The sequence below is a fragment of the Myotis brandtii genome, unplaced genomic scaffold (assembly GCF_000412655.1).
Source record: "Myotis brandtii unplaced genomic scaffold, ASM41265v1 scaffold540, whole genome shotgun sequence".
Lineage (NCBI taxonomy): Eukaryota > Metazoa > Chordata > Mammalia > Chiroptera > Vespertilionidae > Myotis > Myotis brandtii.
In genome coordinates, this window is record NW_005369990.1 from 2085067 (window position 1) to 2098006 (window position 12940).

General features: G+C 38.9%; 1 protein-coding gene across 4 annotated transcripts in view; it reads right to left on the reverse strand.

The window, feature by feature from the left end:
- The window catches only part of INADL (InaD-like (Drosophila)), a 289773-nt gene that overhangs the window by 237300 nt on the left and 39533 nt on the right, over nucleotides 1–12940 (reverse strand). For all 4 annotated transcript variants that reach the window (XM_014549254.1, XM_014549253.1, XM_014549252.1 and 1 more), the window contains exon 14: nucleotides 2566–2700. In XM_014549254.1, coding sequence (XP_014404740.1) covers nucleotides 2566–2700 — 135 coding nt within the window. The remainder of the gene's footprint in view (nucleotides 1–2565; nucleotides 2701–12940) is intronic.

Here is a 12940-nt window from a genome sequence, read left to right on the forward strand (position 1 = left end):
TGATGACTTATACTTGCTCTACTCAGATCCAGCTAACATTTCTTTATCACCTACCCTAAACTAGTAGTGAATTATTCTTAAAGCCACTGAATTATACACTAAAAATGCTTAAAATGTAAATTATATGTTAGGTATATTTTACCACAAAAAAGTGAACTAAAACTGTTTTTTGCTCATATTTCCACATCTCCCAAACTAATATATCTCATGTCTCAATATCTAACAAGTACATATTAGAGAAATGGTTTCCAAATGGTCTTCAATCTACAGAACGTCATGTCTGATATCCACAAGGCTATGTGCCATGTGCTCAGCAAATCAGAAAGAAAAACATAATTCAGAACAAATAAAAAACCGAAAATGATATAGTAATATCTAGGGTTTTAGTCTGCCAATAAGCATCCCAGTATCATTTCTTGAATAACTCTAAAATAACTAACTTACTACATTTTACAATAGGACTCTAACACTCTGCCCTCTCAAGCTTATGACAGAATTTGAAAACAATTTACTCATAAGACTTTTCCCTCTGACTTTGAAATTCAACATACTCTTCTAGCCCTAGCCAGTTTGGCTCAGTAGATAGAGCATTGGCCGTGGACTGAAGGTTCCCAGGTTCAATTCCAGTCAAGGGCACGTACCTCGGTTGCAGGCTCCATCCCCCGCTCTGGTTGGGCACACGTGGGAAGCAACCAATCCATGTGTCTCTCTCACATAAATATTTCTCTCTCTCTGTCTCTCCCTCTCCACTCTCTCTAAAAAAAAAAAAAAAAAAAAAAAAAAAAAAGCAAAGCAAAACAAAACAAAACAAAACAAAAACCACAATGGAAAAATATCCTCAGGTGAGGATTAACACACACAAAAAAAATACTCTTCTAGATGGCTGGACCCCGCTTTAAAAAGAAAAAAAAGAAACCTACTCGCTATCCTTGTCATTCCACTTTGAGCAAACATAAATTTTAGAAAGAAATTTCTATAATCAAGGCTCAAGTGATTCTAATCTTGGCTAAGGGTACTAGGCTGATTCTATTAAACCCAACCTAGGGCTTCCTGTGGTTCCTAACTTTTGGGAGAAAAAAGCCTCTTCTATACAGTCTTCTCTAGGTTTAATCACTCCCCACATCTTTTTTTAGGACCTTAAAAAGGAGCGTGATGCATTTTTTTTAAGTGAAAAGGGAGTTAGAACACATGAACTAAAGTTATCAGGCTACCAATGTATAAAGTTATAGGAAATCAATGCCTTATTTTCTAACATGTAAAATTAGGGGTTTCAGTGTTCATTGGTTTGTTCATTTGTGTTAGTTACAAAACTTTCCAACCTAACAAAATCTTTCAAGAAAGTGAGGTCAAAGCAGAAGTGTTCTAGAATTGGTCTGCCTGCAGAGCAGCTGGGGAGCCTGAGTGAGCCCACTATTGGCTGCCATGTTGTGGGGAGGGAGTCCCAAGGAGACAATCTGAAAACCAGTCAAGAAGACATAAGCCTGAGGTCACCCAGCTCTAATCCTTAATAGAAATAATAAACAAAACATGCAAATAAGTGTCACTACATGTTTCAAATAAGGGTCATGAATTAAATTCTTAAAAAGAATTTTTCTCAAAAAATACTAATTATGCTATCAGACTAAAATAGGACATTAGCTTATTTCTTAGTAAATTATTTAAATAAGCACTCAGACATTTCAGGAGTCCCAAAAGATGGGGAACATGAAGTTAAAGCATATTATCTACTTCCTTTATCATTATACAAGCTGTTATATTTTTAAAAATATGCTTTTATTGACTTTTAGAGAGAGAGGAAGGGAGAAGGAGAGATAGAAACATCGATGAGAGAGAAACATCGATGAGAGAGAAACATCAATCGGCTGCCTCCTGCATGTCCCCTACTGGGGATGTGCCCTGACCAGGAATTGAACCGGCAACCTCTTGGTGCATGAGTCCATGCTCAACCACTGAACCACACTGGCCAGGCAATATTTTTGTCTTTTATTTATTTTTTCCATCTTCACTGAGATATAATTGACATATAACATTGTGTAAGTTTAAGGTATATAATGTGATAATCTGATATATATATATATATATATACATATACATATATTGTGAAATTATTACCACAATAAGGTTAGTTAACAATTCCATCATCTTGCAGTTACCATTTGTGTCTGTGTGTAGTGAGAACATTTAAGATCTCTCAGCTACCTTGAAGCACACAACACACCAAGTTTCTTCATTCTAAGTCAGTGATGGCGAACCTATGACACGCGAACTCATTTTTTTGGTTGATTTTTCTTTGTTAAATGGCATTTAAGTATATAAAATAAATATCAAAAATATAAATCTTTGTTTTACTATGGTTGCAAATATCAAAAAATTTCTATATGTGACATGGCACCAGAGTTAAGTTAGGGTTTTTCAAAATGCTGACACGCCAAGCTCAAAAGGTTCGCCATCACTGTTCTAAGTAGATCACATTTCATTGACATCAGTGATAACTGATGAGATAACTCAGTGAGAACACATGTTCCTGGAGCTTAAAAATTCCTGTCTGTCCCTCATAAATCTTACCTCAAGAAGCTCATCCTCTGGCTGAAGGAGGCTCAGCGTGTCAATAGGACCACCTGGAACGATCGAAGAGATATAATGATGCCCATCAAAGGAATCCACTTCCATGCCAAGCCTCAGAGTGTGAATGGGCAGGAGCTGTAGCAAAATACAAAGCAATAATATCAAACACCATGAGGACACATCTGGCTACTAATCCTCCACCAGGTATTTTACAGAAAAGCCCCACCCCTTAAGTCCGATCACCAAAATCCATAGGAAAACCAGCCTCAAGTAAAATATGAGGTTATCTTCTTATTCTCATTTCTCTTCTCGTTTTAGGTTTCCTGAGAATAAAGAAGCAGACGTACAAAGTTCTGCCTTCAGTTCTAAGCTCTGGCACTCCAACCTCCCCAAGTTCCCAGTATCAATTCTGCATTTCACTTTTCTGCAGGGTTTCCCATCTCCCAGAACACCCTAACCCCTCTTTATCATCTCATTAACTTCCACAAATGCTTCAAAACCAAAACAGTGTCACTTCCAGAAAGCACTCCCTGATATCTGAGTTAATCTGCCTCCAATACCACCCTGTGCACACTGCCATCACAGCTCACTAGACTGTGTTCAAAATTTCTGTTTTCTTGATTGTTCCCTCTGCTTGAGTACAGAGTCATTTCTCTGTGTATCATTTCTCTTTATAACCTCAAGCCCTAAAACAGTTCTAGGCACTAAACATGGGCTCATTAAATGTTATTTGACTGTAGTTGAATTTTTTAAGTTAAAAACAATTATTTGAACTAATCCATGAAAGATGGTACCTCATTTGAGATATCCTTCTTAAATATAAACAACTTCTAATTTGTGGAGAGGTGTGGGTGTGTAATAGGAGAGGTAATCATTATTCTATCTTAAGATTGATGCTGTTGGTTTAAAAGGATTTATGAGCTAAGAAATGAGTCAAGAGCTAAGAATCTAGCCAATGCCAATGTAAAGAGATTGGTGTCATTGGCTGCAAAGGTCAAAGGCATTCACCAAATTCCATGCCTTTGATTTTCAAAGACTGAGCTAATAATTTCTCATTATTAGCTTCTTTCTTAGTCAATTATTTAAATAAGCACTCAAAAATTTCAGTGGCTCTATAAATTCAAATATGGCAAATGGTTCTAATTATGATTTCTATTTCCTATATCAATAGTCTGTGTATCTACAAATACCAGGTCTACCTCTCACTGTATACTTGATAAAGAGAAAGCCCCACACAAGATGGCAATGCATCTTTCCCTCATATTGGCTCTTTCCCTCATATTCCCTATTCTCTGTGACCTCTGAGCTTGTCACCTCCCGTTAGTCATCTGCTCTGAGACCCCAGAGTTCCACAGGCCTTGCCTCAGACACCACCTGGGGTTCATTTCCATCCCACTACAGACAGACAGACAAATCTGAAGTGGCAAGCAGTCCAGCTGACTAAGACCTCAATGACTTCAAATAGGCATAAATGACTGTTGGCCTTGAGCTAATTTTCTGAAAAGTAAGTGCTCTTGACCACTAAGTACCTCACATTCGACAGCCACCTCTGACAATAAGATGGTCTAGCACTCTAAATGAAAGACTCAGAGTATGTGAGCTAAGAAATAGCTCTTATTCCCTCTTTCTGATTTCTTTATTTCTCACTGCTGCCACCTTATTCTCTTGTCTAGTCATTGTACCAAATCTGTATACCAAGCTAGGAGGAGACATTAATGTCATCTTCTTGAGTAGTAAAAGGTGAATAAAAATTCTCTGAGAAATGTTTCTGTAATTACAATTTACCCACCCATCTAGGCCAACTCTCTTCTGTTTATGAACCAAACACTAGGGCAGAGTGGTCAGTGGGTCTACCCATACATAAGTCATCTCTAGTGAGGTGCTGAAGCCTGCTCCTAATAGCAGATTATTCAATTTTCAGGAATTTTGCAAGCTAGTTGTTAAATATACCTATTATTAAAAATTAGATTATGTAAAGTTACAATTAAATAAATATTAAAATAAATGTAATAAAATACTCAAATGTAATAAATGTACTCAAAATCTATCACTTCCTAATTATTTTTAACATATTTTATCCATGTTCTTGAAATGCTTCTATCTGTCATATATGTATGGTAGAAATACTCTCTAAAAACTTAAGAGACCACTGAAGGAGTGAACAATTGAAAAAGATGAAACGATGATTTGTTCAGTTGCTAAATGCAGCTGGAATGAGTAATAAAAGTCCTGCTCCCACAGAGAAACCTAAAACAATGAAATGCAATTGTGGATTCCTTCCCAACTCAGTGGTTTCAGTGACATCAGTTGAGTAGCTTGAATACTATCATGGTGGCACTGTTTATACCACAGGTATGGGTAACTGCTACAAATTAAAACTGCTTTTTTTTTTCTCCTTTTTGAGAGCTAGGTTTTACCAGCATACCATTCATCTGCAATCTCATTTGAGCATGCTATCTAGCATATACTTATAGGATATAAACTATGTGCAAGGATTTGAGTTATGAGCTGGAATTATAGGATGAACGAAAGAAACAATCTCTACCCTCATGGAACTAACATCTAGCGTGGAGACAGACAATAAACAAGCAAGAGAGAAAACAGATACATGCAAACAAATAAGTAAACAAACAACTCACCCGCAAACAAGTGAAAAATAAACAAATAATTACTAATTGTGACAAGTGCTATGAAGGAACAAATAGAGGTCGAGACATCAGACGTAACTGGTGCAGGCCATTATGGAAAGTTGGTCAGAGTAGGTTTCACAGAGATGGGGACACATTTAAGGTGAGACTTGAAGGATAAGAACATTTTAGCCCTACAAAGACCCTGCTGGGGGATGCCCTGTAAGTGAAAAGAATTAATTGCTAAGTTTTCAATAACTGAGTAGGTAGTGGTAGCAATTTCTGCATAGAAATAAATGCAACAAATTAAAACAAACACATTGGAGAGAGAGAGAGAGAGAGAGCGAGAGAAGAGAGAGAGAGAGAGATGTTTGCTATTTATTTAATAACTAGAGGCCCAATGCACGAATTCCTGCATGGGTAGGGTCCAGCCAGCCCGCCCTGATCGGTCCAATTGGGCTGGGCCGGCCAGCGGGAGGGGACGCGGGAGGTTGGCCGGCTGGCCCCGCCCCCTGGTCAAACTCCTGGTCAAGGGGACAATTTGTATATTAGCCTTTTATTATACAGAATGTGTCTCCCATAAAAAAGAAAAGGATTAAGGAGAGAACTGATTCCAATCTCCTATTCCAGCCCTCTACCAGCCCTGCTCCATTCACATGGCTGACCCCACATCCATGGAATAATTGACATCAAGAATTGGTTGAAGCACTGAGGAGCAGCAGAGGCTTAACCATGGAATCCCTTGCCCACCAGACACAAGTCTCTGCCCTTCTGGGCTATTCCAGCATGTATCTATAATCACCACATGCTCCCTAGTAACTTTAAACCATGAGCGAGACACACATGCTCCATCTCTAATCATGCTGAGCAAATAAACCAGAAATGATGTTTACAAAATCTGTCAATCTGAAAGGGGCCTACCTAATATTAGTTCTGAATCTAAATCTGAGTACAGCTGGGTTTCTGAGACTTCGCATTACATTGCTGCAGGCTTCTCTGCAGGAGCAGGGCTGTTTAATTACCTGTCTCAGCTGCATTTAGCAACTAAACAAATCAACCATTTCATCTGCCTCTCTCAGTTGTCCACCCCTTTGGTATTCTGGGTTCTTAGAGAGAGAGCGGAAAGTGCTAAAATGACAGGAGCGGGTGCAACAGACAGATGATTGATGTCTTCACACGCATCGCATATTACTCTTTTTGATGCTTATTCAATGTGCTTTGCATGGGGTCCTATTGAAGTTGACAAGGCTAATGAACAGCAGGACTGTCATGATTCTGATATGACAAGTAAAGGATGCAAGGAAATGTATCCAAGGAACGTGTGACCATGGTGTGATTTACTGTCAGTGCTAAGATGATAAAAATCAAATGTGATCAAGAAACCTATAGGCCTTCAACCCATGAGTTGGAAAGACTTGTCATGAAATAAACCACAGCTCATTCATTTTGCTAAAAGCTCTACTTTTAGGACCCTACAAGAAGATATCAAAACACTCAAGTGGGAATATGAATAATGTTGCTTTGGGGGAGATGGGGGTCAAAATTCTGGAAAGGAATGAATATGTCAGTGGGATGGGGGAGAATGCTTCTAAAAATGATGAACTCAAAATAAAATGGAACAGAAAGAACCCCATGATTAGTTCTGATATTAAATAGCCATTTATTTTTAGAGATTAGGGTGAAAGAGGTACTATATATACCACAAACGAAAAACAAACTCCCCAAGAATGAGGCTACAACTTTTAAATTAAGGGTGAAACATAGCATAATGACCTCCAAAGTTAGGTGTGTTCACTCAGATTATGCAAGACAATCAAGCCATCCATTAGAGCAGTGGTTCTCAACCTTCTGGCCCTTTAAATACAGTTCCTCATGTTGTGACCCAACCATAAAATTATTTTCGTTGCTACTTCATAACTGTAATGTTGCTACTTTTATGAATCGTAATGTAAATATCTGATATGCAGGATTGTCTTAGGCGACCCCTGTGAAAGGGTTGTTCGACCGCCAAAGGGGTCGCGACCCACAGGTTGAGAACCACTGCATTAGAGCTTGATTTATATATTAGACTTTCTCACTCATCTAAAGGCTCAAAACGTGCACAGTATGTGCTCTGTCATACGGAAATATATCTTTCTCACTCATCTAAAATTTTAATCCTGGAGGCTCGAAACGTGCACAGTATGTGCTCTGTCATACGGAAATATATTAAAGGTTCTCTTCAGTTTCCTAACACCAAGGTCAAGTGTCAGTTGTCACTTATCACTTCATTTATATCATTTATGTTACTGTGTGGCCCATGTGATATCTGAGCTTTTGACATGTGATCTAACACTTTGCACTTATGTCTCTATCTCGCCCTTTACTCATGATATTTCCTCCACCTGGAAAATCAATTGTTCCTCATTCGTACACTGCTGGTGGGAATGCAGACTGGTGCAGCCACTATGGAAGACAGTATGGAGTTTCCTCAAAAAACTAAAAATGGAACTCCCATTTGACCCTGTGATCCCACTTCTAGGAATATATCCCAAGAAACCAGAAACACCAATCAGAAAGGATATATGCACCCATATGTTCATAGCAGCACAATTCACCATAGCTAAGATCTGGAAACAGCCTAAGTGCCCATCAGTAGATGAATGGATTAGAAAACTGTGGTACATCTACACGATGGAATACTGTAATACCCTTTGTAATACTTTAAGCAATAAAAAAAGAAAAAGAAAAAAAGAAAATCAATTGTTCCTATTTCTGCAAACCCATTTTTTCAGAGTATAGTTCAAATGCCATCCTCCCAATAAACTCCGTTCGTCTGTCTTGAAGAAGTAACACCTCCCTCCTTAAATACACATAAGGCATTTTAGCAACACCTGAGCAATAATTCTCAATGGAGCGAGGCAAGGAAGGCATCACAATTTCCTTCAGGGACCTCACTCCAAACCGACAGAATCAGAGTCCTGGTACGAGGAACAAATAGGGCCTTTAGTATTTTGAAAAAGGTCTCCTGATGTTTCTGATGGGCCATCTGTCCTAGTTGATAACCACTGTTTCTATAGTTATTTGACCAGCAAAGCGTATGATTCCATGTTTGAGAATTGTAACAGAATTTGGTTGCCTCTGGGGAGGAGCACAGGGGGAGTGGGATGAGAGGAAAGCTTACTTTTTGCAGTGCATACTTCAGTAACTTTTAAATTTTGCCCATATACTATCTATTTTTGTTTTGCCCATGTATTATCTACTCAAACGCATAAAAAATGGCACAGATTTAGAAGCCAAATACTGTAACTCTTGATTTGTTTTCTGATTTTCCCACTTACTAGCTACATTGATCTTAGGCAAGTCACTTTATCTGCCTGACACTCAGTTTCCACATATTAAAAAATGAAAGGAGCCTGGCTGGCGTGGCTCAGTGGTTGTCAACCTATGAACCAGGAGGTCACGGTTCGATTCCCAGTCAGGGCACACGCCGGGTTTGTGGGCTCGTCCCCAGTAGGGGGATTGCAGGAGGCAGCCGATCAATGATTGTCTCATCATTAATGTTTCTATCTCTCTCTCTCCCTCTCCCTTCCTCTCTGAAATCAATAAAAATATATTTTTAAATGAAAAGGAGTTAATAGCTGCTAACCAATAGGGTAATTGTGAGAAATAAAGGAGATCATGTATTTAAAGCAAAGAACTCACCTAGTATCCGATGCCCACTGCAACTCCTGGAGGGTCCAGTCATCCCACTGCCTTAAAAATTGCACTTACTGCCGTAACCGGTTTGGCTCAGTGGATAGAGCGTCGGCCTGCGGACTAAAAGGTCCCAGGTTCGATTCCGGTCAAGGGCATGTACCTTGGTTGTGGGCCCATCCCCAGTGGGAGGTGTGCAGGAGGCAGCTGATCGATGTTTCTCTCTCATTGATGTTTCTAACTCTCTATCTCTCTCTCCCTTCCTCTCTGTAAAATCAATAAAATATATATTTTTTTAAAAATTGCACTTACTGCCCAGCTGGTGTGGCTCAGTTGGAGGCAGGGCAGCCGGGGTTTCGAGCTCCATCTCCAGTAGGGAGCATGTTTCTCCCTCATCAATGTTTCTATATCTCTCTCCCTCTCCCTTCGCACTTACTGCCCAGCTGGTGTGGCTCAGTTGGTTGAACATTATCCCATGCACAAGATGTCACCGGACCGATTCCCAGGCAGGGCACATGCCGGGGTTTCGAGCTCGATCTCCAGTAGGGAGCATGTTTCTCTCTCATCAATGTTTCTATATCTCTCTCCCTCTCCCTTCCTCTCTCTAATAAAATCAATAAAAACATATTTTTTTAAAAAATTGTATTTACTCATATATAGTGAAAAGGAAACTCACATTTTAATGCCCTTCCTAAATCATATTCTCTAAATCCAGAGAATATGATTTAGAAAGGAAATAAAGTGAAATTTGTCAGTCTGTCTCGTCAAAACCAGAGAACAGGAACTGATATTTTTGTTTCCCACAGTGGGGATATTGCTAATGCTCACTCCATATCTCAATTGATGGCCAGCAGAAAGGTCACTGGAATGAACTTTAATGCTTCTTCCTCACAATGCTGTGATTATCGTAATAGTAAACAGTTGCCAACAAAGCCATCCCTAAAAGTGCAAGTCTCCCCAGATGCGGGAAGACCATTCTTGTGTCATGATTAACAGCTTCCTAGAAGCAGTACAGCTAATGCTCAAGCCACTGTAAAGTACTTTCACCACACTTTTCCCCCACAACTCCACTGGCCCACAATATATGAAGATGCTTCTTGAACCATAATCCCTTCAAGGGTGGTGGCTATGGGGTGGTAACCGGAGTGACCATCTACAGACAGCTAGAGCCTTAGGAACAACAATGAGAGCCATGACACATGATTTTCCTAATCAGAAAGTTGATGGGGCAGAGGAAAAACCTGCAGCTTTGACCTCAGATAAGACACTACCCTGCTTAAATCCTTCCACTGCTGTTAACTGACACTGATGACAAAGCCCAGGCTTACCACCGTGGATCTTGAGGTCCTAAAGCACCTGCCTCAATTGACAACCCTTGTCTCTTTACTTAGTTTGACCCAGACACTCTGAAACAACTTCCATTCCTCGCACATGCCAGCCCCTTCCTACTGATCACCTATTTCCCAACTCACCTGTTCTCATCCTTTGTGCCTCAGCCAAAGAGCCTCTTCCTGGCTCTCTCTAAAGTGCTCCACCCCAGGTGTGCTCGGACCACCCTGTTTGTTCCTTTGCATCACTTCTTACAATATACAACCATCGTACTGAGTTATTTTTGTTTATTATCAGGCCCCTACCCAAGCCCACAATCCAAGCTCTATGGGAACTTTTCCATTTTGTTTTCCCCAGTTGGTAGAAGTGTGGGATACTGTCGGAGTTCAGTAAGTATTTCAGGAAGGAAGGAATTAATGAGTGAATGTGCTCTAAGCTGTAACCTGCCTCTGCTATTATCTAGCTGTACAATTTGGAGCAAACTTTAGTATTCTCATCTGTAAAATGGGTTTTGATAAGCTAGTTTCCTTTACATATTGTAAGGAGAAATAGAAGCAACTAAATTAACTAAACTTAACTTCTACTATTAAGAGGATTTTTTAAAAATAATTCATCAAAATAAATAATTTGTGGACATTCAAAATTAAGAAATCAGTATTAAAAAGTAAATATATATGATGATGTTATGTAGAAAAAGTGTGCAGCCCTTCTCTCATACATTTATTACACAAAATGTTGGGTATACAAACTATAAATATGAAAACATCTACAGATAACAACTAAATATGAAAAAATATTGCAATTGTGGGTAATTTTTCTTCCAGACCAAAAAAATTAAATTAAAAAAACACATTTTGCCACAACAAAATTTCAATTAACAATTAAATGTTTCATAATAGCTTATAAAAATTGCTTTTAAAAAGGAGCCTTTAAAAGGTCACAGATTAAAAGTACATGAAACGTACAACTGGGGAAAAATTACAATTTATTGAACAATTCCTATGTGTTGGCACTAAGCTACATTAATTAAGTCATATCTTAAATATATTTATTTAATCACCTACAACCTAGTATTATTGTTCATACTATGTAGAAGAAAAATTAGGCTGCTATTTCACCTTCTAAAGTGTTTCCCCAAATGTCACCTTCTTAATGAGGCTTTACCTGGTCAACCTTTCTAAAATTGCCAACCCATGCCCTCCTAAATTCCTTACCCATTTTCCCTGCCTTAATATTCTGCATGGCATATATCGCCCATACTATGTAACTTACTTATTTTCTATCTTCCCTCACTAAAATATAAGTCCTACAGGGCAGGGATATTTTTCTGCTGTATCCTCTTCTGAAACCCCAGTAGAGGACCATAGAGAAAATATTTAAAAATATTTGATAAAATGTATAAATGAACGAAGAATGAATGAATGAATGAATGAATGAGTGAGTGAGTGAGATGAATAATGAATGAATGAATGAGTGAGTGAATGAACAGCTGAATGTCCTGGTGAGTTTCTATCAGGTTCATAAAGTCTGCTGAACTCAAAGCCCTTCTACACCTTTATACTAGAGTTACTGAGTACAATATATATATACATAACATATATTGCATATATAATATATAGGTATAGTGGACAGAAGTTGATCTGGGAAAATAAAATTAGTGAGACTGGTGACAGGAACTAGGGAATAAAGGTGAGAGAAAACACTTTCTTTCTAGAGAAAAACTGGCATTTTTTTAAGATGTACACAAAGTACGGTTATTATCCTTTTTTTTTTTTTTACTTATTACAGAATATGATGATACAGGGTTTTACAGTTTTGAAATGGGAGGACAGATGACTGAAGCTGAACTGCATGATAAACTGAGCCTGAGCTAAGCCACGTTCTCCACCAAGGACAACTCTTGAGCTCTAATGCTATATGGGGAGGTAGGCTAAAAACTAATCAGGAAACCACTGAAGAGCAAAGCAAAGATTTCAGAGGCCCCAAATACTAAGGAGATAGAAATGCAGACCAGGTCCCAGGAGGGAGAGGGGATTGCTAAATACCCGCAGACTCATGTGGAGTACCTGGAAGCCTATGTCTTAGGAGAAAAGGCAAGCTGGACAGGGCCTGAACCTCACAATGTCAGGCATTCAATCAAATCGCAACATGATGAGAAATACAACCAAATAACCACAGCCAGAGAAAACATCAAACAGTAGAAACCCATCTAAAGTTGATCCAGATAACAGAATTAATTATTTAAAGTCCTTATAAACTACTAGAGGCCCAGTGCACGAATTTGTGTATGGGTGGAGTCCAGCTGGCCTGCACCAATGGGGGCCCAAAAGAGGCCCGGCCAGGGGGGTGGGGTGGCCATCAGGGCCCCAATCAGGCTGGTTGGCTGCTGCAGTGCGCGTCATAGCCACCAGTCTCTCTGGTCATTCTGCTGTTGCAGTCACTGGGCTTTTATATATATAGTTGATTAATATCTTCAAGAAACGGCGAAAAAGATGGCATATACAGATTTTTTAAATGGAGAATTCCAACAAAAGAATCATAAATTAAAAAGAAATAAAACAAACTCTAGAATAGAAAACTATAACTAAAAGTAAGGACTCGATAGATGGGCTTTAGCAGCAGATTAGGAAGAGGGAATTTAATTAACTGGAAGATGTTAAATAGGAAATATCCGATATCTAAAAGTTTAGTGTAAATTAAAGTACAATGTTAGGGGGAAAAATCATTGATTCACATGCATGATA